This window comes from Erinaceus europaeus, chromosome 12 (genome assembly GCF_950295315.1).
Source record: "Erinaceus europaeus chromosome 12, mEriEur2.1, whole genome shotgun sequence".
NCBI lineage: Eukaryota > Metazoa > Chordata > Mammalia > Eulipotyphla > Erinaceidae > Erinaceus > Erinaceus europaeus.
This window is the reverse complement of record NC_080173.1, coordinates 95,030,315-95,057,077: the sequence shown is the minus strand read 5'-3', so window position 1 is coordinate 95,057,077 and position 26,763 is coordinate 95,030,315. Positions and strand designations below refer to the sequence as shown.

Sequence of the window (26,763 nt, the reverse complement as noted above, 5' to 3'; positions counted from 1 at the left end):
CTCCAAGCTACTACGTGTGGAAGGCCAGGTCTGGGGGCTCTTCTCAGCAGCCATAGTCATGGGGCAGTCCCAGTAGTCTGTCCACACACACAACATCGGCGAGTCCCAGTGTTGAGCTAGGACGACTGTAAGCATACAACTCACCTCCCATCCCAACGCTTGGAGCCAGGCAAGCAATGCTACAGAAACTCCAGCCTTCAGATTCTGTTCAAGACCAGTAACATGGAAAAATGTTTATATGTTAAGTACAAAAAAGGACACATATATACAGTAGAATAACAACTATGTAAATAGCAAGAATCTATCCACAGAAATGTCTAAAAGAGCATTTATCACCAAGAAGTTAACAATGGTAACATTTGGGTGGCAAACCGAGTCTTAGGGCTCCTCAGTAAGCACTAATTATGATTACAACAGGGAAGTTAAAAAACACCCCACTCGCTGGAGGTTGAGTGCAGTGCCGCGGCCACACAAAGCGGTGGTTTTGGCCCTGACTCGGTGTGGAGAGTAGCCCCTCCCCACGGGAGAGCTTGAGCACCTCTGGCTTCTGTTGGGAGTGCGGCCCGAAGCCTCTTCTGTTCCTTAATCCCGGCACCACATCCTCTCTGATGGCTTCCGTCTCTAGCTATTTCCTTGCTCCTAAAGATCGTAGTTCCCATAAATGGAGGTCAATGGACATGGCTTCAGTTTGGGGCATAAAGTAACTCAATACAAATTGTTTTCCTGCTCACAGGCAGGTCATGATTGGCGGCTGCTCTGGTTGCAGACAAACTATGCAGCCTTTCTGGTGAACAGTTCTAAGCACACACTTTGAACAGTCCCCTACCTTGAATTTTCTGCACTGGAAAATCAGGAGTACACAGAGCTCAGGTCATTGTTTCATGCTGGAGAGTCCAACACCTTATCCACTGTGCCACATCCTGGGCTTCATTTGGTTTTTCTAAAAATCCCTCTACTAAGAAGGCAGAGCCAGCTATACAGAGGGTGGCAGGCACAGCAGAAACTTGTTTGGAAAGGTAGTTTGGAAAGGTCTCCTGTCCTTTAAGTATGAGGAACAAGTTAGAAAGTAATTTTTTTTTTTTTAAAAGCAAATGCTACTGATTTACATCCCATGACTGACACTGAATCAATGCTGAGCTGACGTGCCCCCAGCGGCAAGTTTTAACCTCAAGTTTCGGAACTTGCAGGAAATGCGTTGCCTGCTTAAATGTTTGGTAGTTTGCTGAAACAACACGTCACTCATCCCATTCTAAAACAGGCATGCAGGGGAAGAGAGGTCATGGACCAGCTGCCACTCACTGGGACTCCTCCCTTTCCCAGGAGGAGAGGAAAAGCGAGCAAATACACCAGATATATAGGAGCCGCCTGTGCCTGTCAAAGAAGCCTCAGACAAGCAGAATATGCTCTGGTTCTAGCATCCTGTCCTTAAACGCTGCACGCCAGATATAAAAGGCACGGGAAAGTGACTCGCCAATGTTAACAGGGACAGAGCATTTGCTGGGCAAAAAAGGGGCTAATACTGCGAAGGGGGCCCCAAAGTGTGGGCTTGAGGAACACCGGAAGCCATTCAAAGACCCTCACTTAGCTGCCACGGGAACAGCAAACACTTGAAGCTTTGCTTCACCCAGTTTCCCAAAGGGAAAAGGGAACAGGGAAGACTAACACTTGCGGCAGACACTATTAATAAGGGTGCAAGTCTTTCTCCTAGGCTGTAGGACTCCACCGCCTTCGGCTGAACCGACAGGTATTTTAACATATATATATGTGCGCACGCACACACACATGTGTATGCAGATATATTTAAATGAAGGCATCTACACTATGCTAAAATATAAACAGAACCCCCCCCCCCGTATCTATAAAAAAAGGCTAAACAGAACATATAACACAGGCCTATAGCCAGCTCTTAACCGAGAGCTGGGAGAGGGATGGGCAGTCTGGAGACTATGTACACAACTTGTGGTAGGCGGGGAAGGCATCAGTGTAAACAACGCAAACTCACTCCACAATACTGGCCCACAGGAAAGTGTGATGTTCATCATATGCAACAGGCTGCCACCTTGCTTTCTGCGCACGGCCAAGCTCAGTAGGCACCTAGGAGAATCAGGGGTTTGTCTTAATGATGGGGAGCCACACTAGGCTATCGCTAAACCTCCAAGTGCCAGGAACTCACCTGCTACCCCTCTCTCAGGCTCCCGAGCCTTTTCCCACTCAACAACCAGAGCCTGAGGTGTGCTCAGCTGACCGACCTTCACACACTAGTTTAGAAGCCTTTATGGCAAGCAAGATCCTTCTGTACCTATCCCTTTACAATCCCAAAACATATGAAGAGTTATTTCTGTAAATGTTTGGCACCTAAGTAACATGATGGCTGTGGAATACAATGCAACAGTAACACAGGGAGACCCAGTAATCAGACATGCAGGGTGAGGGCAAGGGCACTGAGCTGCCGCCCCCACCCCCAAACCAGAGCCGTGGCTTCCCACACATTTATAGGGGTAGGGAAGGGATGTGCAGAACTGACACCTTCACTGGCTCCTCAGCAGCAAATACATTCAAAATGGAAGGCAGGCTTCTCGAGGGCCGCACTGTACCCTGATCATGAGCCTGGCCAGTCCTCTGGAGGAGCTCGGTGCAGTGGCGGCTGGAAAGTCTGAGTCCTGGGTGAATTTGCCGCACTAAGAGTCCTTTTGAAGAAGCTCGGCAAAGTAACCTTTTCTGGTTGAGCAGATACAGAGTACCCATGGGGAGGCCGGTGGTGGTTCAGTCAAATGATCCAATCCTACTGTTGTCTCAGTCCCCTCTGAGTCTTTTCCCCCGCTGACAACCCTCACAGTTCAGAAACTGCCAAGCAGCATGAGGGTCAGTCATCAATGGTGGGCAACCAGAAGGCCTAGAAAGGAAACATAAATTAACTTGGGGGAGGGGCTGGGTGGTGGCACACCTGGTTGAGCTCACATACTACAAAGCGCAAGGAATCGGGTTCGAGCCCCTGGTCCCCACCTGCAGGGTGGGGAAAGCTTTGCGAGTGGTGAAGCAGGTCTCTCCCTATTACCACCCTTTCTCTCTTGATTTCTGACTGTCTATATCCTGTAAATAAAGATAATTTAAAAGATAATAATTTGGGGAAAGGTGTGGTGTGCTGACACTGTGGGGACAAGGGAACTACACCAGTGACAAGTCTTATTAAGTCAGTATTTTTGTCTTTCTTTAAATAATATATTTATTTGAGAGAGATGGAGAAATCAAGAGGAAAGGGGAAGAGAAAGAGGGATGCTTTACCACCCAAGCTTTGCCACAGCAGGTGGGGTCTGGGTGTTTGAACCCGGGTCCTGATGCATTGTAACGTGTGCTCAACCAGGTGTGCCAGCACCCAGCCGCTAGTAAGTATTTTCTTTTTTTCTTATCAGAGCACTGCTCAGCTCTGGCTTCTAGTGGTGTGGGGGGATTGAACCTGGCTGGGGCTTTGGAGCCTCAAGCACAAGTTTCTTTGTATAATCATTATGCTATCTATCTCCACTTTAATAAGCTCTTAAAGTGATCTAAGAAAACATTTTTATAATTTTATTTATTTATTTTCCTTTTTGTTGCCCTTGCTTTTATCATTGTTGTGGTTATTATTGTTGGCACTGCTGTCATTATTGGATAGGACAGAGAGAAATGGAGAGAAGAGGGGAAAACGATGGGGGGGGGAGAAAGATAGACACCTGCAGACCTGCTTCACTGCCTGTGAAGCAACTCCCCTGCAGGTGGGGAGCTGGGCTCAAACTGGGATCCTTATGACGGTCCTTGAGTTTCGTGCTATGTGCGCATAACCTGCTACACTACAGCCCGATACCTTTATTTTTAAATATTTATTTATTTATTTATTTATTTATTATTGAACAGACAGAGAGAAATTGAGAGGGGAAGGGGAGATAGAGAGGGAGAGACACAAACAGAAACCTGCAGCCCTATTTCAACACTTGTGAAGCCTTCCCCCTATAGGTGGGGAGCAGGGGCTTGAACCTGGATCCTTGCACACTGTAATGTCAGCACTTAGCCAGGTGCACACCACCTGGCCCCCTAAGAAAACATTTAAAATATCCCCCTAGGGAAAAAAAGTCACTGCACAGTCCCACTGCTATGGTGTGGGGCAATTTATTCTGGGTTATAAAATAAAGGAGGCAATATATTCTCAATACACTAGCAATAAAACACCTCATTCCCAGGGGCCAGGCAGTAGCACAGCAGGTTAAGCGCACATGGCAGTAAGTTCAAGGACTGGCTCAAGGATCCCGGTTTCAGGCCCTGGCTCCCCGCCTGCAGGGGGGGAGGGGTAGCTTCACAAGTGGTGAAGCAGGTCTGCAGGTCTTTCTCTCCCCCTCTGTCCTATCCAACAACAATGACATTAATGGCAACAACAAGTGTGGGGCATTAAGCCAACTCCCCCTGCATTCCTGATACAATGGCCTATTTACATAATCATTGTTTTGCCTGAAAGATCCCCACCCATTCCATTCCTTTCTCCACCCCTTTCCTAGCCATTTCCGTTTCCGATTTGCCACTTCTGGTTCTATCCTATAACAGTTGTCTCTCTGATCAATAAAGACATTGCATTGCCACTCCATCACAAGTTCAAGACTTTCTCCTGCATCGTCGCTGAGTGAGTAGCAGCCCAGGCTGGCTCTGGTCGAGTTCTCTCCAACACAGAGAGCATGCACCTGGGAGGAGGCACTCCCACAATAGCCCGGCAAATAAGGGCAACCAAATGGGAAAAAATGGCCTCCAGGTGCAGTGGATTTGTAGTATAGGCACAGAAATAACCCTGGAGGCAAAAAACAAAACAAAAAGTACCCCCCCCAAAAAAAAACACTTCATTCCTAGGAAACTGGAGGCCAAGATTCACAGAACTTCCATGAATATATCTATTTTTTATTTTCCTTTTTGTTGTCCTTGTTTTTATTGTTGTAGTTATTATTATTGTTATAACTGATGTCATCATTCTTAGATAGGACAGAGAGAAATGGAGGGAGGAGGGGAAGAGAGAGAGGGGGAGGGAAAGACACCTGCAGACCTGCTTCACAGCCTGTGAAGTGACTCCCCTGCAGGTGGGGAGCCCAAGGCTCAAACTGGGATCCTTGCACTTCATGCCAGGTGTGCTTAACTCACTGTGCCACTGCCCAACTCCCCTTCCATGACTATTATTTAAAAACAAGACAGGGGTTTAGAAGAAACTCTAGTGAACCATGACCAACTCAGAATTTTAGGAATCAAAAAAATCTATTAAGTGTGAATCAAGATAAAACTGGAAGTCAGGGGTCAGGCTGTAGTGCAGTGGGTTAAGCTCACACGGCATGAAGTTTAAGGGCCAGCTTAACGATCCTGGTTTAAACCCCCCAGCTGCCCACCTGCGGGGGGGGGGGGGGGGCGGGGCGGCGGTCGTTGTCAGCGTTGCTTCACAAGTGGTGAAGCAGATCAGCAGATGTCTTTCCCCCTCCTCTATTTCTTTCTGTACTATTCAACAACAACTACATCAATAACAATGATAATAACCACAACGATAAAACAAGGGCAACAAAAAGGTGAAAAAATAGCCTCCAAGAGCAGTGGATTCGTTGAGCCCCAGCAATAACCTGGAAGCAAACACGCAAACACACACACACACACACACACACACACACACACACACACACACGGAGGTCATAATGCAAGCTGGTGTAAGATTTTCAGAGGAGCTCAGAGATTATCCCAGATCATGAAAATAGTACATATGAAAGACTAGCTTGTTTAGAGACCAGAAACAGAGAAGCGAGTAGAAAAATACGAACTCAGGGAGTCAGGTGGTAACACAGTGTTAGGTTGAGCACACGTGGCGTGAAGCGCAAGGACCAGCGTAAGGATTCCGGTTGGAGCCCCCATCTCCCCACCTAAGGGGTCGCTTCACAGGTGGTGAAGCAGGTCTGCAGGTGTCTTATCTTTCTCTCCCCCTGTCTTCCCCTCCTCTCTCCATTTCTCTGTCCTATCCAACAATGACGACATCAATAACAACAATAACTACTACAACAATAAACAAGGGCAACAAAAGGAAAAAAAAAAAGCCTCAAATGGGAAAGAGCCCTAGGTGGAAGACATCGTCCACTGTTAACATACCATGTTGGAACATGCGCTGGCAAAGGTCATGAACTTCGGGTTGAACTGTAAACAGGTAATGGGGCCTGTATGTTTGCCATCTAAAACAGCTACTTTTATGCCACTTTCTCCATTCCAGACGTGGATTTTGCCATCTTCTGAACCTAAAGAAAACATTCAAGGAGAATACAACTTAAGACCCAACACAAAGTGAGAAAAAGACATGGGTGATTGATATCTGGAGAGATTAAGCTTTAGGTCCCAGCACTCAACTCAAGTTGAGAGGGAGGATACACTAGTGAAAACAGGATACTTTGGGAATTGATTTTATTTATTATTTATTCCTCAGCAAGTCACTTCTGTGTAGCTTCAGTTTTCTCATTTGAGAAAGGGGCTCTACCATTACCATGCCAACACCTGGCCACTAAGACAAACTGAATGCAGGTGTTTTGGAAAATCAGTTATTACTAGTAAATAGTGATTACAGTTTACTCTAGTACTGGCCTAGTTTTACTAACGAACCAATAATGCTGGCTTTCCCAGTAAAGAACTACACAGTGAGGACAGTTTCCACACTATACCCTTGGTATACTATTCTACAGAGGAATCTGAGGACATAAACCAACAAAGTAAGTAACAGTTCAAAAACTGACAAAGTCAATACAAATAAATGCACAGTATCAGGAAAATAACCTGAGGGGAATAAAGAAAGCTTACCAATCATAATAAACTGAGAGTCAGGAGTGAAAGAGGCCTCCAATGTGACAGCTTTGCTGTTGGCATAACCCTAAAAAAGAGATCTCTTGTCATCACCAAAGTAACTGCCTACAATCATTGTCCCAGCAAGTCACACCTTTCTTTCCAAAAAACTCTTCATGCACAATGCCACCACGGTTCCAAAGTCAGCCACCAGCCTTCACAATTCACCCTTTTAGCCCTAACTCCATATTCACAGAAATAAGAAAAAGCAAGTGAGTCAAGGACAGCGGCTGGTTTCACTAGCCAACCAGTGCCAATTCTCAGCCCTTCGGGTATAAGCATGGACACCAAGTGTCCATGCTCAAGTGTGGCTCACCCCAAAGGTGTGCATCACTACTCCCTTGAAAGCATCAATGAGGCGAATGAAGCTGCCATTGGTGGAGATGAGGATGAGTTTGCCATCATTGCTGAACTTGAGTCCTGTCCACTCACAAGTCCGATCATACTGCATTTTAAAGGTTGCAAATGGCCCCTGGCAAAGATAAAAATAGCAGCCTCAGGCCCAAGACAGATCAACCTTTTCTTCTAGAGCCAGTTCTTCAATATTCTTTTTCTTCTTCTTTTCTTTCCTTTTTTAAAACCAGAACACTGCTCACGCTCTGGCTTACAGTGGTATGTGAGATTGAAACCTGGGACTTTGGGAGTCTCAGGCAGGAGTCTCTGCATAACCATTATGCTATCTACCCTCACCCTTCAGTATTCTTTTGCTTTTTGACTAAAAGCGGACTGTATCTACTAGAGAATTCCTTTACCATAAATGGCTATATAGGTTTATTTCATCTCTCAAGACTGTCACAATATCAAGGTAGCTGGAAGATTCAAGGATTTAGCTTGTCAGATGGGAGACAGCATGAGGGTCATGCAAGTAAAGAAAATCTCATGCCTGAGGCTTCAAAGTCCCAGGTTCAATCTTTCACACCCTTACAAGCCAGAGCAGAACAGTGCTCTGGTATAAAATAAAAATTTACCTTATCAAAAGAGCGAAGATCATAAAGCTTAACCATTTCAGAATTGACACCTGCAGCAAAAATTAATCCTTCTGGATCAAACGAACAAACTGGTTTACCCTGTAGATGCATAAGACCCTATACAAAGAAAGCAAAACAACAAAAAGTTAACAAGTCCAGGTTCCTATTATTATGCAATTTACTTCTCCCAATAAAAACAAAGAAAGGGTAAGGTAGGGGTGGGGATATAGCATAGACTTATATAACAGACTTTCATGCTTGGGGTACCAGATTGAACACCTGATATCACCATAAGCCAGAGCTGAAGAAAATTAAAAGACCTGGTTAAAAGACCCTAGGGGGTCGGGCAGTAAGGCAGCAGGTTAAGTGCATGTGGCGCGAAGCGCCAAGGACTGGCATTAAGAATCCTGGTTCGAGGCCCCAGCTCCTCACCTGCAAGGGAGTCGCTTCACAGGTAGTGAAGCTGGTCTGTAGGTGACTTGTCTTTCCCTCCTCTATCCATTTCCTCTCTGTCCTACCCCACAACAATGGACATCAATAACAGTAATAACTACAACAATAAAACAAGGGCAACAAAAGGGAAAATTAAAAACAAACAAAAAGACCCTAAACGCCAGGTAACAAATCCCCAAGGAGCACACGAACATTAATATGCACTGCAGTACTTGGCTTAGGCCCAGCACAGGAGAGCAACTTGGACGACTCCAGATCTCCATGGACGGAGCAGCACTGTGCTGTTGTCTCCCCCTTTCCTTTCTTTCAAAAACATAATTTTGGGGCTGGGTGGCAGAGAACCTGGTTGAGTGCACATGTTACAGAGCACAAGGACCTGGGTTTGAGCCCCTAGTCCTCACCCACAGGGGGGAAAAACTTTGCAAGCAGTGAAGTGGGGCTGCAGGTGTCTCTGTCTCCTTCTTACCTCCTCCCCTTCTCAATTTCTGTCTCTATCCAAATAAATAAATACCAAAAAAACCAGTCTGCCCGAGAAGGATGCTCAGAGGGGGCACTGCCCATGTAACAAGGATCATTCACAAGGCCACACACACAAGGTACAGCTTTAAAAAAAAAAAAAAATTGCAGTGGGAGAGAGAGAATAATGGTTATGCAAAAACTTTCATGCCTGAGGTTTCAAAGTCCCAGGTTCAATCCCCTGTACCATAAACCAGAGCTAAAAAGTGCTCTGGTAAAACAAAAACACACATTGATCTTTGTACAGATAATTTCAGATCAACTTTTATTTATATAATTTCATAACCACTGAACTAAAAAAAATGTCCTGGCCCAGGAGGAAGCACTGTGGACAGGGTGCTGTACATTAAGCATGAGGTCTAGAGTTTGAACCCTGGTTATCACATGTGCCACAGTGGTTCTTTAGTTCCTCTTCCCACCCCTCCCCTAGCCCCCACTAGCAAATAAAATGAATAAATAGTAAATAAATAATCCCATAAGGTAAATAAAACAAAATATCACCAGGAAAAAAAATTTAAAACATTGGTGGGGTCAGATATAATGGTTATGCAAACAGACTCTCACACCAGAGGCTCCAAAGTCCCAGGTTCAATTCCCCACACCACCATAAGCCAGAGCTGAGCAGTGCTCTGGTTAAAAAAAAAAAAAAAAAAAAAAGCAGTGAAGTAGATCTACAGGTGTCTGTCTTTCTCTCTCTGTCCTACCCAATAAACCAGTCAGGTGGGAGGAGAGGAAAATATGGCTGCCAGGATTAGTGCTGGCACTGAACCCCAGCAACAACTCTGGTGGCAATTAAATAAAATTACAATGAAACTGATGTTTCTTTTAAATATTTTTTAAAGTTATCTTTATTTGTTGGGATGGAGACAGTCAGAAATTGAGGGGGGGAAGTAGAGACAAAGAAACACCTACCAACCTGCTTCCCCACTTGTGAAGTTTTCCCCCTGCAGGCTCAAAGAGGTGCATCACCACCCAGCCCCATAAAACTGCTGTTTGCTCCCTATTCCCTGAGTAACAGTTGACACTGACTACCACTGAAAACTACTCAAAGTGCAACTGTGGGAAAATTTGAGTTTCTCAAAAAGGTAAAGGTAAGAGGTACTCTATAACCCATTACCTGGCAGTTAGGAGACCGCAGATCCCAGAGTCGAATGGTCTTATCAAGAGACCCAGAAATGAAAGTGTCATCCACAGGTGACATGGACAAGGCCACCACCCTGCAATGTATCAACACAAATGGGAGTTGAACAAGAATATTTGCAAAATTTGGATGTGAATTCTGAAGCACTGTCTGCCTACCTATACATACATATTCTTTAAAAACAACAAAACATAACAAAAAAACGCATCGACAAGTAATCCAGAATCGAAGGCTAGCTAGTAGGGGGGTGGGCGGGCAACTTAAAGCTGCAATATAAAAATTATTCTAATGCAAATCAAAAATCACGAATTATAATTCAAATAATACCCACCGGGTAAGGTTATGAGAAAAAAGATCTAAGTGCTGGTGAAGACGTGCAGAAGTCGGAACCTTCACATACTGTTTGGTGGGGGTAGAAACCAGTGCATGCAGCTGCTTTAGGAATACTGTACTGTTCCGCAAAAAGTTACAGGCAAGAGTTGTGCTATAACCCAGAAACTCTACTTCTAGGTGTCTAAGATACATACATACTCAAGAGAATTAAAACACAAATCTACCCCAAAAAATGTACACTACAGTTCAAAGCAGTAGTATTTATTTTAACAACAGGAAAAAGTGGAAGGAGCACAATTCCTTACTAGAAGTTGGAGACTATAGATAACTGATGTTCCCAAACTTTAGTATTAGCATCACTTGGAAGGTGTGTTAAGAAACAGATGGCGGGAGTCGGGTAGTAGCGCACTGGGTTAAGTGCACAGGTGAAGCGCAAGGACCGGTGTAAGGATCCCGGACCAAGCCCCCGGCTCCCCACCTACAGGGGAGTCATCTCACAGGTGGTGAAGCAGGTCTGCCGGTGTCTTTCTTTCTCTCCCTGTCTTCCCCTCCTCTCTCCATTTCTCTCTGTCCTGTCTAACGACATCAATAATAACTACAACAAAAAAAATTTTTTAAAAAGGACAACAAAAGGGAAAATTAAAAAAGAGAGAGAGAGATTGCTGGGATCTACTCTGAGAACTTGTGATCTCACAGGTTTGGGGAGAGGTCTGAGATCTAGCGTCCCATAAGCTCCTAGGTGAGATCACTGGCTTGGGTACCACATGTAGCTCACAGGACTGAGCTAATACCGTCTTTTTCTTTCTTTTTTTATTTTTTAAAGAATTTATTTATTTATTCATGAGAAAGATGGGAGAAAGACAAAGAACCAGATACCACTATGGTACATGTGTGGCTGGGGATTGAACACAGGACCTCATTCTTAAGAGTTCAATGCTTTATCCACTACGCCACCTCCTGGCCCACCCAATTTTACTTCTGATAGGGGTTCCTTTTATGGTCGTGCCATTAATTCTCTCATTTAACATTTCTCACACAAGATTATCCTGAGCTCCTTGTCCTCTCTGTTCATGCTCTGCTCTGAAGAGACACCACCAACTATCTCTTCAGTAAATGGGGCTATTCTGCAGAGAACACACAGCTCCATTCTGTCCTGTCCATCTTTGGGGACATGTGTCTGATTCTACAGTACTACTACTACCAATGACAAAGTCCTTGTGGAAATGAAAATAAGAGTTGGCAAGACAGCAAACCTGGGAGGGTAATGCTTTGACATGCACTCAACCCAGGTTTTAATTTCCCTGGCACACCAATTGGGAAAGATTATGGCACTGAAGGAAGATTCAGTTTGGGCTGCCTCTCCCTCTATCTAAAGCCCCTGTGACAAAGATGATAAAAAGAGGAAATGAGAAAATGTGCTCTTGCCCCTTAAAAGAGAGATGGTTCCGTGGTAAAGCGCAAGACCTTCATGCATGAGACCCCAGTCAGACTCTCAGCACTGCATATGCAACAAGCAGTAATGTTACCTCTAAGCTTCTCTCTCTTAAAATAAGTAAACCTTTAAAAAAATAACTTTCTGCCTAAATTTTTTTTCTTCCATTTGTACTATCTTCAACTTAAACCAAAGCCAAATTTTTCTAGGAATGCTGAAGGCCTTGGAGTCTTGATGTACTTGTGTCAACAACCACACTACAAACCATTAACCCAATAAAAAGGAAAAGAAAGCTGCCTCAAGAAATAACACCCCATCCAAAAGAAAGATAAAAGAATGGGGGGACAGCATGCTAGTTATGCAAAGAGTCCCAGGTTCAATCTCTTGCATTACCATAAGCCAGAGCTGAGCAGTGCTCTGGTAAATAAATACATAAAATAAAATCTTTAAAAAAAAAGTGGTCCGGCAGGTGGCGCAGTGGATAAAGCACTGGACTCTCAAGCATGAGGTCCTGAATTCAATCCCCGGCAGCACATGTACCAGAGTGATGTCTGGTTCTTTCTCTCCTCCTATCTTTCTCATTAATACATAAATAAAATCTTAAAAAACAAAATTTTCATGCCTGAGGCTCCAAAGTCCCAGGTTCAATGCCCATGCACAGTAACTTACCATAGTAAGTTACAGCACAGCAATGCTCTGGGTAAAATTTAAAAATAGATCAGTAGATAAACAAGACCAAACAAGTTTGCAATTAGCAAGAAAATGTCCAGTTAAGAGGGTGAAAGCAAGCAGTCAGAGGAAAGATGGTTCTTATCAAGGAAAAAAGTATTTCTCAAGTAAGAAATTAGAAGAACATAAAAATATCTTTTTGGAAGCCTTGAGGCTCTCAAGAGAAGAACATAGGAGTCATAAGAATTTTGACACTAAGAGGTCAGAAAGCTGGGAAGATTGGAGAGAATTCCAAGTTGCATCTGAACTCTTAAGTTTAAATACTTTTAAATGCACAGACAGGAGTTATTTGTGAAGCTTGAGTACTAGTAAATAAAAATGTCTAGCTATCACAAGCTAGTTCTTTGTTTGGAACAGCTGCAAGCTTTTATCCTTAGCAAAAGACATGACCTGTCCACTCAGAACTGCAGCTGAAACAGAATACTTGAGCCAGTACTGGAGGCAGCTCACCCGCAGAGCACACTTTTTACCACATGAGTGGGCCTATGCTTGAGTCCCCAAAGCACATGGGTGCACCAGGCAGAGGGAATCATCAGGAGTGGTTAAAGGTGCTGTAGTGCCTCTCTCCTCCCTCCCTGTGATTAAAGGGGGTGGGTGGGAAGGAAGTCCCTGGGAGTAATGGAAGCCCTGGTGGTTAAAAAAAAAGAGGGAGAAAGGGAGAGGATACTTCCCACCATATGTCTCCTCAAGGCTCTGTACTGCTCTAAGTTATACAGGGTGTCTACATTTATTTGCAAATGACAGGAGGAAAAACATCAAGAGGAAAAGTGGTATATGAAAAAAAGAAGGAAAAAACAGATGAATTAAAAAATAGAAAAAGGAAGCACTTCTTGATTTTCAAAAGTAACAGAGGGGGCAGATGGTGGTACAAGGGCAAAGCACCCAAGTTATCATGCATGAGGATCTAGGGGTCTCTAAAATAAATAAATAAATACCCCCACACAAAGGAGCGGCTGGGAGGTATCACACCCTGTAGGGCCTGAGCCCCAAACGCCACCCTCCTCCACGATACTAAAAAGGAAGCTTTGTGAGTGGTGGAGCAGTGCTGTGGCCTATTACTCCCCCTCCCACTGGAAGTGATGGAATTGTGCCGGTATGGAGCCCCACCAAAAACCCTAGCAACAAAACAAAAACACTAAGAACAAAAGTAATAGAGCATAATTCTCTTTAATTTCCTGTATTTAATATTTTCATTTGGAACATGTGTTTGTAAAGCAGGCACTACTAGAGGCTGCTTATACTGAAAGGCTTCAGTCACAAATGATTGCTTCCTTAGAGAACATGAGGGTTAGGGAGGCAGCATAATGGGCATGCAAATGACTCTGATGCCTGAGGCTTTGGATTCTAAGCTTCAAGCCACAGCATCAGTGAAAGCCAGAGCTGAACACCATGCTCCATATAAAGTAAAATACACCTGATATTAGCCAAACAAATGTTAAACCCAATTTTCACTGCATCTTTATCCTTTTTACTGTAATTAAAATTTTTGGTTAATAGTAGGTCATAGGGTTCTAAGATTAGTGTATCTATCACTCCACCACATCTCTATATTTAATGTACTTTTTTTTTTTCTAACTTTGATCGTTTTTGTTTTGTGGGCATCAGTGGGGCTTCACTGATGGCTTCAGGTTAACTTTTTTCAGATAGAGATAGAGAAGCAAACACCACAGTACTCAAGCTCCTCTCGGTGCAGCAAGGTCTGTGCTCAAACCTGGGTTTGTCCATGACAAAGCAAGTGAATTGTCCAAGCAAACTATCTTGCCTGTTCTCTATTTTTGAACTGAAACTTTGGTATTACCTCCCTTCCTTCACAACCTCAGTTAATCAAGAGTTGACTATTTAGTGAGGTTTAATAAGACTTAAAAAACAAAACAAAACACCAAAATAGGGGCAGGAGTTAGACAGCATAATAGTTATGTAAACAGACTCTCATGCCTGAGGCCCCAAAGTCCCAGGTTCAATCCCCTGTACCACCATAAGCCAGAACTTAACAGTGCTCTAGTTAAAAAAAAAAAAAAAAAGAAAAAGAAAAGAAAGGTTTTTTTTTTTTTTTTGCTATTAATCTTTGTGATTCTGGGTCTTACCTTTTGCTATGTCCAGGAAAATACCTGATGTATTTGTTATCATGCAAGGACAGGTAACGAATAGTATCTGTAAGAAGATAAACAAACTATAATGATATCCTACTGCTTTCAAAGGAATTTATTCTGCATTTTCACCTAGGAAAAATAAGCTCAGAGAAAGAGTTGTTTTTCATAACCCAAGGTATGTATAAATAATAGTGATGAATTTTTCTCCACAGTTGAAAAGTAGGTAGTACAAATTTTATAATACAAAATTAGCTTCTGACTAGCCAATATATGTTTAAAACCACAAATATTTGGTTTCTGCAGTTATAATGCAATTTGTCAAGAAAGCAGATGTGCCAAAACAAATTTTTGGCATTAAATTTCTGTCCAGTGGCCAGCGAGGTGGTCAAGCATGAGGTACCAAGTTCAACTCCTGATATCCCATGTGCCAGAGTGATGGTCTGGTTCTAACACATAATATAAATATTTAAAAAATGCTTTTTGGCCTATAGTTCTCAACAGTGTCAATCCAGCCTTGACCTCATGAATGTTAGTTGAATAAACAATTCACACTAGGGGCTGGGTGGTGCACTTGGTTGAGTGTACATGCTGCAATGCACTAGTACCAGGGTTTGAGGCCTTGGTCCCTACCTGCTGGGGGAAAGCTTTGCAAGTGGTGAAGTGGAGCTGTCGGTCTTGATTGGTCAGTCCCCCCCCCCCCCTCTCTCTATATATATACATACACACATATATATGTAGACAAGTTCTAGCTATCTCTATCCAATAAATACTTAAAGCAGTATGTGATTTAAAAAACGAACAATTCACATTAAAATCAACAAAATGGAAAGACAAGTAATACTTTAACAATGGCAAGAGAGTTGGATTTAAAAAAAAAAAACATAAGGTCCCAAGTTTAGTTGCTGTGGTCTCTCCTTCCTGAGTCATTCCAGAGAAGTAAAGCCCCAGCAGCAACAATGATAACAACAAAAAGATTTAGAAAACTACTATGCCCCCAAAAGGCTAGAAATAAGGTTCATTTGTTAACAAGGAATGGTCCCAAACGCTGAGTGGAAAATACAGGACATTCTTGAGGCAAACAAACAGAAGCCAAGTGGAAAAGAGGCTGCAGTCATGCCAGCAGCTCGTGGGAGCACTTTCTATTGGGGTCTCCCTGAAAGTATCTTCAGACTTCTTGAAGAAAGCTTTCCAGACTGCTTTCTGAGTAAGAACTACTTACCTGCCCTAGGCAGAAAAAGCTTTCCCCCTTATTACCTGGTTTCCTAGAGATGAGAAGAGCTGCGCCATCCTCTCCACCCCACGCTGTCGCTGGTGCACTGCTCCTGGCAAGGCAGTGGCCTGTACAGTTATCTCCTGTACCGGGTGGTATCATAGACCCTCAAACTGTACAAACTACTACCTCAGCCTGGAATCAGGCAAAAGGAAATGGAGCGTTGGAGGAACTCGTCAGGATGCACGTGAATCAGGAGAGGTAACATCCTCACAGCACTGGCCTGGCAGCAAAGCTGCAAGCACCCCACAGCTGCCTCACCTTGTACACTATTTGGAGACTCCTCCTTTAGTGACCAGAAAGCCAGCCCAATGGAAGAAATATGCCATTCACTCAGATGGATCACAGAAGTATTTCCTTGTGATCCTAATGTTATATTTTCTTGTTGATAAGCATGAAGTACACTGCTTTCTTTGCTGAATGACATTAGAAAAATCTTACTGGTGGTCCGGGAGGTGGCACAGTGGGTAAGGCTTTGGACTCTCAAACATGAGGTCCCAAGTTTAATCCCTGGCAGCACATGTACCAGAGTGATGTCTGGTTCTTTTTCTCTCTCTCTCTCTCCTATCATGTCTCATGAATAAATAAAACTTAAAAAAAATCTTACTGGTGGCCACGGAGGTGGTATAATAGCTAAATCATAAGACCTGGGAGAATAACTTCCCAAGCTTTATCTCTGGCATTACAAGTGCCAGTGAGATTCTGGTTTTCTTTCTCATGGTAATAAATAAAACATATGAGGGGCAGTTGTCTGACCCTTTATTATTTTTTTATACTTTTAAATTATCTGTACTTATCTAATGGATAGAGACAGCCAGAAATTGAGAGGGAAAGGGGTAACAGGAAGGAAGACACCTGCAGCACTGCTTCACCACTTGTGAAGCTTTTCCCCTGCAGGTGGAGTGGGGGCTTGAACCTGGGTCCTTGTGCATTGCAACATGTGTGCTCAACTGGGTGCCCCACCACCCAGCCCCCATGTCTGACCTTTAATGCTGGGGCCTGCAAACGGCACACCTCAGAGTACATGCTTTACCAGACATAAGCTCCTGGGTTTGAGCACTATGGCAACAGGAAAGTTTCATGGAGATTGGAGCAGTGTTGTGGTCTTTCCCCTTATCTAAAATCTTAATAACCAGGGTGCCCAGGGTGGTAGCTCAGTGGCTAAAGTCCTGTACTTACATTGCATGCTCTGATTCTCATTGTCCCCTCTCCACCAGTAATAAATCTCAGGGAGGCAGGTGAAAGAGATCACCAGATAGAGCACACACTTTACCATGGATGAGGACCCAGGTTCAAGCACCTACATGGCAGAAACTCCATGAGTGGTGGAGCTGTGCTATGTAGTCTCTCCTCTTTCACCCTCTAAGAATAAGCAAAGAGTGTACTGGTGCAGAGGACTCATGGAGGCATGAGCCCCCAGTAGCACTGGCAGAAAAGAAAAAGTCAAAGAGGTACCTGGAGCTACCTCACCCCAATAGAGTGTAAACCCTATCATATTAAAGACCTCGGTTTGAACCCCGATGCCACATGGAAGCACCATGAACAGCATTAGGAGCAACTCCACAAATGGTGGAACAGTGCTGGTGTCTCCCCCACCCCAGACCTCAGTAAAAAGAATGAAAATCCCAAGGAACAGTGGAATTAAGCATGTGTGAGGCCCCTGTCCACCTCGCCAAAGTGAAATAATTAATAAACCAGCATAAAAATGCCCTAATATTGTTATACTTCAGTTACCAAAATGACCACTAAAAATGACTTATCCCAAATGATATGCAGGTAAAAACAGATTATTAAACACATCACAGATTTAAAGTCTAAAAGGGATAATTCAGGTTTAAAAAATATTTGGAATCAAAGATAACTAGCCAGTAGTGTCCTTTATGATACAGACCATAAAAGGTCCACACCCACAAAATCATCTCAGTTCTCCTGAACTATGATAGCTCAAGCATCTGTGAATATCTTTCTCAAGTCTACATATCATCAACAGAAAGGTACTGTTGTGTATTACATTCTATGCCATGTATTCTTTCCCTCTATTCATGGCTTCCTAGTCCCACTCCACGGTAAATGCAAAATCTTCATGCTGTTTTAAGTCTTTAGTCAGAACAATGTAATGAGCACTATTAACATAAGAAAATATTTAAAATAACTAGAAAGCAAAAGTCACAAAGATTACATGAATATTTAACAGAACAAACCACGACTGTAACTCCCTAAAAAGAAGGCTTGCTTACCGTCTATTTTGTTAGAGCTGTAAACAACTGTGTTTGCTGCATGAGTGTATCTGATGAGGTCCACGCCATATTTCTTACTGTACAAGGTTCTCTTTGGTCTGACAAGGAAACAAAGAAAGAAAACATCAAAATTGTTCATCACCAAAATCCGTAATCTTCAATGAGAAGCACTTGAATGAAGAAATGAGAAGGTAAGGCTACTTGGCAAACTCTGGGTGTGGAGTTGTACCCCTTATCCTATGGTTTTGCCAATGTTTCCCTTTTGTTGCCCTTGTTTTTTCATTGTTGTAGTTATTATTGTTGTTACTGATGTCATCGTCGTTAGATAGGGCAGGGAGAAATGGAGAGGAAGACCCCTCTCTCCCTTCCACATTCCTAAACTAACAGAGGGGGGAGAGAAAAGTAAGGACACCTGCAGACCTTCTTCACTGCCTGTGAAGTGACTCCCCTGCAGGTGGGGAGCTGGGGGCTCGAACCAGGATCCTTACGCTGATCCTTGCACTTCATGCCATGTGCGCTTAACCTGCTGTACTAATCAATGTTTCCTTTTTATAAATTAAAAAAAGGGAAAGAAACTAAATTATGAAAAAAGTAAACAAATAAATAATTTCTTTCCAAAAGGGAGGAAAACAAACTAAATCAATCAAGCAGAACCGATTAGAGGTGAAGCCTTTCACCTCCAAACACCTACTATCAAGGTTAGGAAATGAAAAGCAATCTGAGGGTTCTTAAAACAAAGGTTATGGGGGTAGGTAGATAGCATATGGTTATGCAAAGAGACTCCTGCTGAGGCTCCAAGGTCACAGATTTAATCTCCCACACCACAATAAACCAGAGCTGAGCAGGGCTCTGGTAAAAAAAAAAAAAAAAAAAAAAAAAGGCAAAGTTAGTTTAAGAAAGTGTTATCTAAAGACAACAATGAGCTACCACTTCACTCCTGTTAGAATGTCATTCATCAGAAAGGATAGTAACAACAGATGCTGGAGAGGCTGGGGGGAGGGGATGAAGATGATGATGAGGAGGGTATAAAAGAACCCTCCTGCACTGCTGGTGGGAATGTCAATTGGTCCAAGCCCTATGGAGAGCAAGCTGAAGAACTCTCAGAGAGCTAAAAGTGGACTTACCCTAAGGCCCAACAATTCTTATCCTGGGGATAAATTCTAAGGAATTAAACACGCCCATCCAACAAGATCTGAGCACACCTAAATTCAAAGCAGCACAATTTGTAATTGCCAAAACCTGGAAGCAACCCAGCTGTCTAACAGATGAGTGGCTAATAAAACTGTAGTCTACATACGCATGGACTATTACTCAGCTATTAACAATAACGAACTCACCTTCACACAAAGTCAGGCAGGGGTAGATAGTGTAACAGTTATGAAAAGAGATTCTCATACTTGAGGCTCCAGAAGTCCCAAGTTCAATCACCTGAACCACCATAAACCAGAACCGAACATTGCTTTGGTTAAAAAAAAAAAAAAAAGGTGGGGTGGGGTGGGGTTGGGCAGTGGTGCACGGGTTAAGTTCAGGGACCAAGGTAAGGATCCCAGTTCCAGTCCCCCCCCCCTCCTCTGCAGGGGGGTCGCTTCACAAGCTATGAAGCAGTCTGCAGGTCTCTCTCTGTCTTCCCCATCTCTCTCAATTTGGGAAGACAAGCACACAAAAACCCACAACCCATAACTTATAACAAAAGGATTTTGAAATACATCAAAGCAAAATCTCACTTAATCCATTTACTTACAATATCATTTATCAAAATTAGCCAGATTCAATAAGTGTTTGATGGTCTCAATATAATCAGTTCTCAAGGACATCCATCTTCTCTATTCTATAAGTCCAAAGTACTTGAAGTTCCTTAAGTGGCTAACTCTATAGAACCTTGAAGAGCAAGCTGAAATTTATCTCGGCGAATTTTTTTAACCAAAACTTTATATTGCCCTACTTTTAGGTGTAGGACAATTTCCTCAACCCTATTTACCAAGAGGTCCAAATAACTAAAAGAGGAGAGCTGTTATGGAAAATAGATGAATTGGGCAGGAGGGTAGATAGCATAATAGTTATGCAGGCAGACTCAAGTCTGAGGCTCCAAAGTCCCAAGTTCAATCCCCCTGTACCACCATAAGCCAGAATTGAGCACACTCTTCTCATTTAATCTATGTGGATATTTTAATCTATGTGCCTGGTGGAGAATTGTCTTTGTGATATAGAGACATAGCCTAAGACTGCATTTCCTTTGTGCTTGCTCTCCTGGCAATTAAAACAGTGGCTGTAGTTGCTACCCCTCCTCCCTTCCACATTCCTAAACTAACAGGCTGGAGACAATGGTGCTCAAAGGTAAAGCTGACTAGGGAGGAAACCAGCTGTCTCCAGACTGATACATACCAGGTACTGGGCCTCCCCTTCTCTGCCCATACCAAGGCCACAGATAAGAAGCATGTATAGCAATTCTGTGAAAGTTTGTCTGTTTCTGTCCACTTTGTAATAGTGAAATAAATCTGCTCCCTCCAACCCCTTTGGAGAGGGGGAAGGCAATAAACCTGTGGGCTTTTCCAAGGTGCGGGGGAGAACTTCCCTGAAGTGATCCGGAGTCTCCTATGCACCAGTGTAATCAATTCCTCTCTTTTGCCAAGAACCGGCTCTAGAGCCTTGTGCTTTGGGATAATTTCTGCAACAGAGACACAACAGTCCAGGAGGTGGAAGTGAGTAAGCTGTGGGGACACTCAATCCTGAGGTCCTCAGTTTATCCCTGGCACATGTGCCAGTGATGCCTGTTTTTTCCCTCCTAAATCACCCATCCCTCCTCTTTTTTTAAAATATCATATTTGTAGTCCTATGGCTTTATCAATGCGTATCTATTTTTAAACTTTTATTTCTTTGATAGTACAGAGAAAAAGTAAGAAAATAGGCAGAAATGGAGACCACCTGCTGTACTGTTTCACCTCCTATGAAGCTTCCCACCCCACCTGCAGGTGGGGGATAGGAGACTTGAGCCTGGGTCCTTGTGTATGGTAATGTGATACTCTAATGTGATAGGTCTCAGCCTCTTAATGTAAAATCCTCTATGAACACAGATGCTAAAGAGAAGTCAATCATTTGTACTTTTTTACCTTTTACCAGAGAACTACTCAGCTCTGGATTGTGAAGAGGGCACTGGCAATTGAACCTAGGACCTCCACACTGCCATTTCAATTTTTAATGGCAATGAGGTCAAGAGTTTCCCTACAAAAAACCTCTTTCCAAACAAAACTTCTCTTTGAATGCAGTGTATTTTCCACATTCTTCCCTCTACTGAAAGGCCAGATCAAAGGCTATCTTGCTGAGTTCACAGTGCTGGCTTTGGACAGGGGGTTACTATAGTGCAGTATACCAAGTTGGTGAGGGAGGAAAGTTGGTGTATTTGTGCTTGCTCTCTATATAACAATCTACTTTGTTTCTACCAGTGGAGAGCTTTTGCCTGTTATCTTAGTCCATCTACAGTAGTGAAGTCAGCACAAAGAGTCCACGTGGTTGCTAAGTATAAGGAAAATTAATTCCACCTGTATACAGCTGAAGTGAACACTAACCCTTGTAACTATAGTAACCATAGTGCGCCTGCATAGTGTAATAAAGACAGAAACGTATGTATACATAGGATATGACGTCAACCCGAACCTGATTGGCCAATGGAGACGTAACTTTGAAACCAGAAGCAAGCTAGTATACGTAGAGGCTCAAAAACCAGCTGAATGAAACACCTTCACCGTTACTGACCAGGTTACTGACCAGGATGCTACCGGTGCTCAAAAGGCACATGTGGCGAGGCTAAGTAACTGTTTCCCCAGCTTCCAGAGAACCTCGCTTGTCCGGTCGCACCAGCAGACGAAGGACCTCCAGTCCGGCAACACAGTGGTTGGGGACTACATCGTGAACCTCACCTCCGAACAGCTACTAATAAGGAGAGGTATTGGGTTGACTGTGTGTTGTGTGAATTGTGTAACCCTTCTCTGGCATTTAAAATAAGTAAAGAATTATTGCTTAACCCCGACACGCTCTCAAGTGAGTCGTTGCTCTAATTCCTTGCTCGCGACAGCTGGCATAGTCGGCAGGATTTCCTGTTAAAACGGTATATCCCAGTGGTCTGGTGTTGGTATGCTTCATATTGGTTTGGTCTCACTCCCCCCACCTCCGGGAGATTGTGGTTTATTTAGTCTTTGCCTTTTCGCGCTTCTCCCTTCTCCCTGCCCCCTATCCTACATACCTGCTGGAGGAGAAAGATGCAAGACAGATCTATGTGGTGATTAGTTTAGGTTAGTTTTTTGAATCGTTGCTCCTGAATAAAGAAATACAGCTTCTCTGCTCAGCCGTGTGTCCTCGAGTCTCTGTCTACCGCTGCGAAGCTGGCCTGGCCTACTGGCGCCCCGAACTCTGACGACATGTGAAGCCAGCCCCGGCGAAAACAACATATGGCGCCCAACGTGGAGGGGGAGGTGGCGCAGTTGGATACAGCACTGGACTCTCAAGCATGAGGTCTTGAGTTCATCCCCGGCAGCACATGTACCAGACTGATGTCTGGTTCTTTCTCTCTCTTGCTATCTTTCTTATAAATAAATAAAATCTTTAAAAAAAATTCTCAGAATTGCTGGTGCAATTATACCTAGTATAAGATTTCTGCTAAACCTCTTTGCCATGTACTCAACCCAGATTTGAACCCAAACTCTATACTCCTTACTTTCCTCCCTGTCTTTCCTTCTCTTTAATAATAATAATAATGAGGAGACACCAACCATCACTCTGGCATACGCATCGTCAGAGATCAAACTCAGAACCTCATGGTAGAATGCTTAACACTTTAACCACTGAATCAGCTCTCAGGTGTCTTATCTCTCTGACAAAGCTGGTCTAAAGCAACGAGGCCCATGTTGAGTCCCCTCTACATACACACTCATTCAGAACTGGGAAGTGAAAAGTCACAAATTCAATCCCTGGCATCACCAACTGCTACAACTGAGTGGTAGTCTGATCACAATACTACTCAAGTCTTCTCTGAATAATTCTCTTCACTATAAATAGCCCCAGGCTCCTCACCTGGGGGGGGGGGGGTTTGCTTCACAAGCACCTAAGCAGGTCTGCAGGTGTCTTATCTTTCTCTCACCCCCCGTCTTCCCCATCCCTCTCGATTTCTCTGTCCTATCCAACAATGGCAGCAATAACAACAATAATAATAATGATAAACAACAAAGACAACAAAAGGGAAAAATTAATAAAAAATTAAATTTTAAAAACTTAAAGATAATTTAAAAAATTAAACTATGCCTTCCAAAGAAACACTACTTTTCTTCCAAAGTTGGTTTAACTTAACAAGTGGCAATTTCCCCCCCTTCATACATACTAATGTATGGAGACTAATGTTCAAAAGTGATATATGACTAAGTTCATGTTATTGTTCAGAAGGTCAAATTAGAACAAGTTTCTAACTAACTTATTCTCTTACAACAAATCGAGGTAATAATTGACAAGAATAATACTGCGCAGCCTGGGAGGCAGCACAGTGGCTAAAGTGTTAAGACTTAAAAAGCTTGAGGTCCTGTGTTCAACCCCCGGCAGCATATACCAGAGTGATGTCTGGTTCTTTCTCTTTCTCATTAATAAATAAGATCTTTGGGGGAAAATTATTGTCTGCCATCAGATGTGTCAATGGAGCTTAGTACTTGTACCACTCCTGGGGACTCCCCTGACCCCGTTTTCTCTTGGCAGAGGGCTAGACAGGGGAGGAGAGATGCCTGTAGTAGTCCCCCTACCTCAAGTAAAGCCTTCTCTCTCTGCAGGTGGAGACCAGGGGCTTGAAACTGTCGCCTGGTTTACTTATTACAAATGTCAGAAAAAGCTTCAGGAGAGGCAAGCCACTGGGGATGTGGGGGTGGTGGTGGTGGTAGAGAGCTTAATGGTTATGCAGAGACTCTCATGCTGGAAGCTCCAAAGCCCCAGATTCAGTCAGAGACAAACCACATCAATTCGGTACATGTGGTGGTGGGGATCAAACCAAGAAGCTCAGACTTGCATGTAAGCTCTGTCAGTTGAGCCATTTTCCTCAGCAGCCCAGTAAATACATACATACACATACATACATACATATATTAGGTAAAATTGAAAACATATCCTATAGCATTGCAGCAATACTGCATTTCCTGGTCTGGATCACTGCTCTGGTCATGGGGGAAAATGGCCTGAGCTGAGGAAATCTATGTCGAAGTGCTTAGGGGTAAAAGAGCTTGGCTGGGGGCTGAGTGGTAGCGCAGAAGGCTAAGCACATATGGCAGGAAGTGCAAGGATCCTGATTCCAGCCCCAGGCTCTCTACATGGGGGTTGCTTCACAAGTGGTGAAGCAGGTCTGCAGGTGTCTTCCCCCCCACACACACACACACTTTGCTTTCAAAAAAGAAAAAAAGAGCTTGATTACTCTATACTCCAACACCCCAAAATGTTTCCATTATTTACATACACAAATGATAAAGCAAGCTAGGCAAAATGTGAGCAATTTCTGTATATGCTAGTTCTTTGAAACATGCTGTGCTATCACCTGACTCCCAACATTTTAAGCAAACCACTTGCAAAGCTACTTCTAAGCCTCATCTCTCCTACTTTGCCTTCTTCCAAGTTGATTCACACTATCAGGTCTGGACTGAAATTCATCTACAGCATTGACCTGAAGAGCTCAGCATCTTCCTAATGACAACTGTCTCCTGCAGACCCGCTACTGTAGGTCACTCTTGCACACACCTACAGGCATGTCACTTAGATCATAATCAGTCAGAGCTCAGACTATGGTTACTTTAGATAAGCAACATGAAGAGCCAGCCTCTAAATAAAAGTTTATAGAAAATGGGGGGGGGGGTGTTTGAGGGAGGCAAAATAATGAACAGCTGGAAAAGGCAGAGAAACTCAAAAAACAAGACTTGGATCTAGGTAATAAAAATGCCAGTAGCCACGAAATTAAACCAAACAGGCACAGTTGCAAAAAAACCAAATTTAGCTTAAAGCAAAGGAGTTCCCAATCAACTAAGGACTGGGGAGAGTCCAGAGGCCAGGATCCCGGGCAAAGGCACAAAGCTGTGCTTCTAAGAGAAGCAGGTGTCACGTGTGGTGAGTGTCCGGAGAACCTGGAGAAGGCAGCACAGAAACTTCACGGCCAAATCCCCAAATCTGCTAATTTCAAGGACCACAAAGTGCTAATTTAAAAAGTCTGAAACTCTGACTTGTTCTTTGTTCTAGCGGGAGGTTCACATGCAGGTCGGCATGCGGCTGGCAAAAAAAAAAAAAAAAAAAAAAGAAGTTTCGGACGCTGGTTACAGGGTTCACGGAAAAAAAAAAAAAGGAGAAAAGGGGGTGGGGGGCACTGGGTCCCAGAGCGTCAAAGAAAGCCAAGGCCAGGCGGTCGCAAGGGGCAGGAGCGCTGCCCGCGGGAAGGCTGCGGGGAAGCCCACGGCTGGAGCCCGGCACGCGGGCGTCTAGAGGTCAAGGTCAAGGTGGGGTTCGCAGAGACACTGAGAGCAAAGGCATTAAAAAAAAAAGTGAGGGTATAGCATAATGGTTATGCAAAGAGACTTTTATGCCTGAGGCTCTCAAGTCCCAGGTTCAATCTCCCACACCGCCGCCATAAACCAGAGCTGAGTGTAGTGCTCTGGGAAAGAAAAAAAAAAAAAAAAAAAAAGACACTGTAATCAGACTATCCTCTTTTAAAAAAGCAAAGGGTCTCGGGGGCGGGGGCAGATAACACGGTTATGCAAAGAGGCTCTCTCACGCCCAAGATTCCAGAGTCCCAGGTTCAATACCCCACAGCACCATAAGCCAGAGATGAGCAGTGCTCTGGTTAAAAAGAAAAAAAGGAAAGAAAAAGAAAAACGGGCCTCCAGGACAACTTCGGCATGGAAGTGGTGCGAGTGCAAAACCGGCCCAGGGGTCAGAGGGCGAACGTCGGTCCTGGGAGAAAAGGCAGGCCCGAGGGGCTGAGGGCCGAGGGGCTGAGGGCGAGGGGCTGAGGGCCGAGGGGCTGAGGGCGAGGGGCTGAGGGCGAGGGGCTGAGGGCCGAGGGGCTGAGGGCGAGGGGCTGAGGGCCATGGGGCTGAGGGCGAGGGGCCGAGGGCCTGACGGCTGAGGGCCGAGGGGCTGACGGCTGAGGGCCGAGGGGCTGACGGCCGAGGGGCTGAGGGCCGAGGGGCTGACGGCTGACGGCTGAGGGCCGAGGGGCTGACGGCTGAGGGCGAGGCGCTGAGGTCCCGGCCAGGCCGCCCCGTACTCACTTGCCCTCCTGGCAGTCGTAGAGCACGATGGAGTCGTCGTCGCTGCTCGAGATGACCGTCTCGCCGTTGGGGCTGAAGTCGAAGCAGTTGATCTTGTCCGAGTTCTCGCGGAACACCTTGGCGACGCGGAAGCTCCGCAGCACGCTGTCGGTCAGCTTCATGGCGATGGCGGCGGCGGCGGCGGCGCAGGCCCGGGGCGGGGCCGGGCGGCAGGCTGGCGGGCGGACGGGCTGCTGCGGAGGGGGCCGATCCGGGCGCGGCGGGCGCCTGGCCGCTGACCAGCCCTACAGCGGCCGTCAGTCTGCCTCCACCGCCTTCTCCTCGGGTAACGTCCTTCCGCCCGCGGCGTGAGGCCCGCTGATTCTGCCTCCTCAGTCGCCTCAGGGGCAACCGGCGCGGCGCCTCCTCATTGTGTCCGCCATCTTGGGGCGACTGGCAGCAGCCGAAG

At 44.5% G+C, this 26,763-nt stretch overlaps 1 protein-coding gene across 1 annotated transcript; it reads right to left on the bottom strand.

The window, feature by feature from the left end:
• Positions 1 to 202: 202 nt before the first annotated feature.
• WDR82 (WD repeat domain 82) lies at positions 203 to 26,763 on the bottom strand. The gene is made up of 9 exons (XM_060204552.1): positions 26,316 to 26,763; positions 18,040 to 18,137; positions 14,527 to 14,593; positions 9,925 to 10,024; positions 7,839 to 7,955; positions 7,187 to 7,342; positions 6,829 to 6,898; positions 6,133 to 6,275; positions 203 to 2,893 (listed from the first exon to the last, which is right to left on the bottom strand). The coding sequence occupies exons 1-9, from the start codon at positions 26,474 to 26,476 to the stop codon at positions 2,864 to 2,866; spliced, it is 942 nt and encodes a 313-aa protein (XP_060060535.1). The 5' UTR covers positions 26,477 to 26,763; the 3' UTR covers positions 203 to 2,863.

Excerpts from the sequence above, each read along its gene's own strand:
- WDR82 (XM_060204552.1), bottom strand. The coding sequence starts at position 26,476 with ATGAAGCTGACCGACAGCGTGCTGCGGAGCTTCCGCGTCGCCAAGGTG. Across the intron at positions 14,594-18,039 it reads CAGCTCTAACAAAATAGACG|ATACTATTCGTTACCTGTCC; the intron begins GTAAGCAAGCCT and ends ATCTTCTTACAG. Across the intron at positions 6,276-6,828 it reads CTCTCAGTTTATTATGATTG|GTTCAGAAGATGGCAAAATC; the intron begins GTAAGCTTTCTT and ends TGTTTTCTTTAG.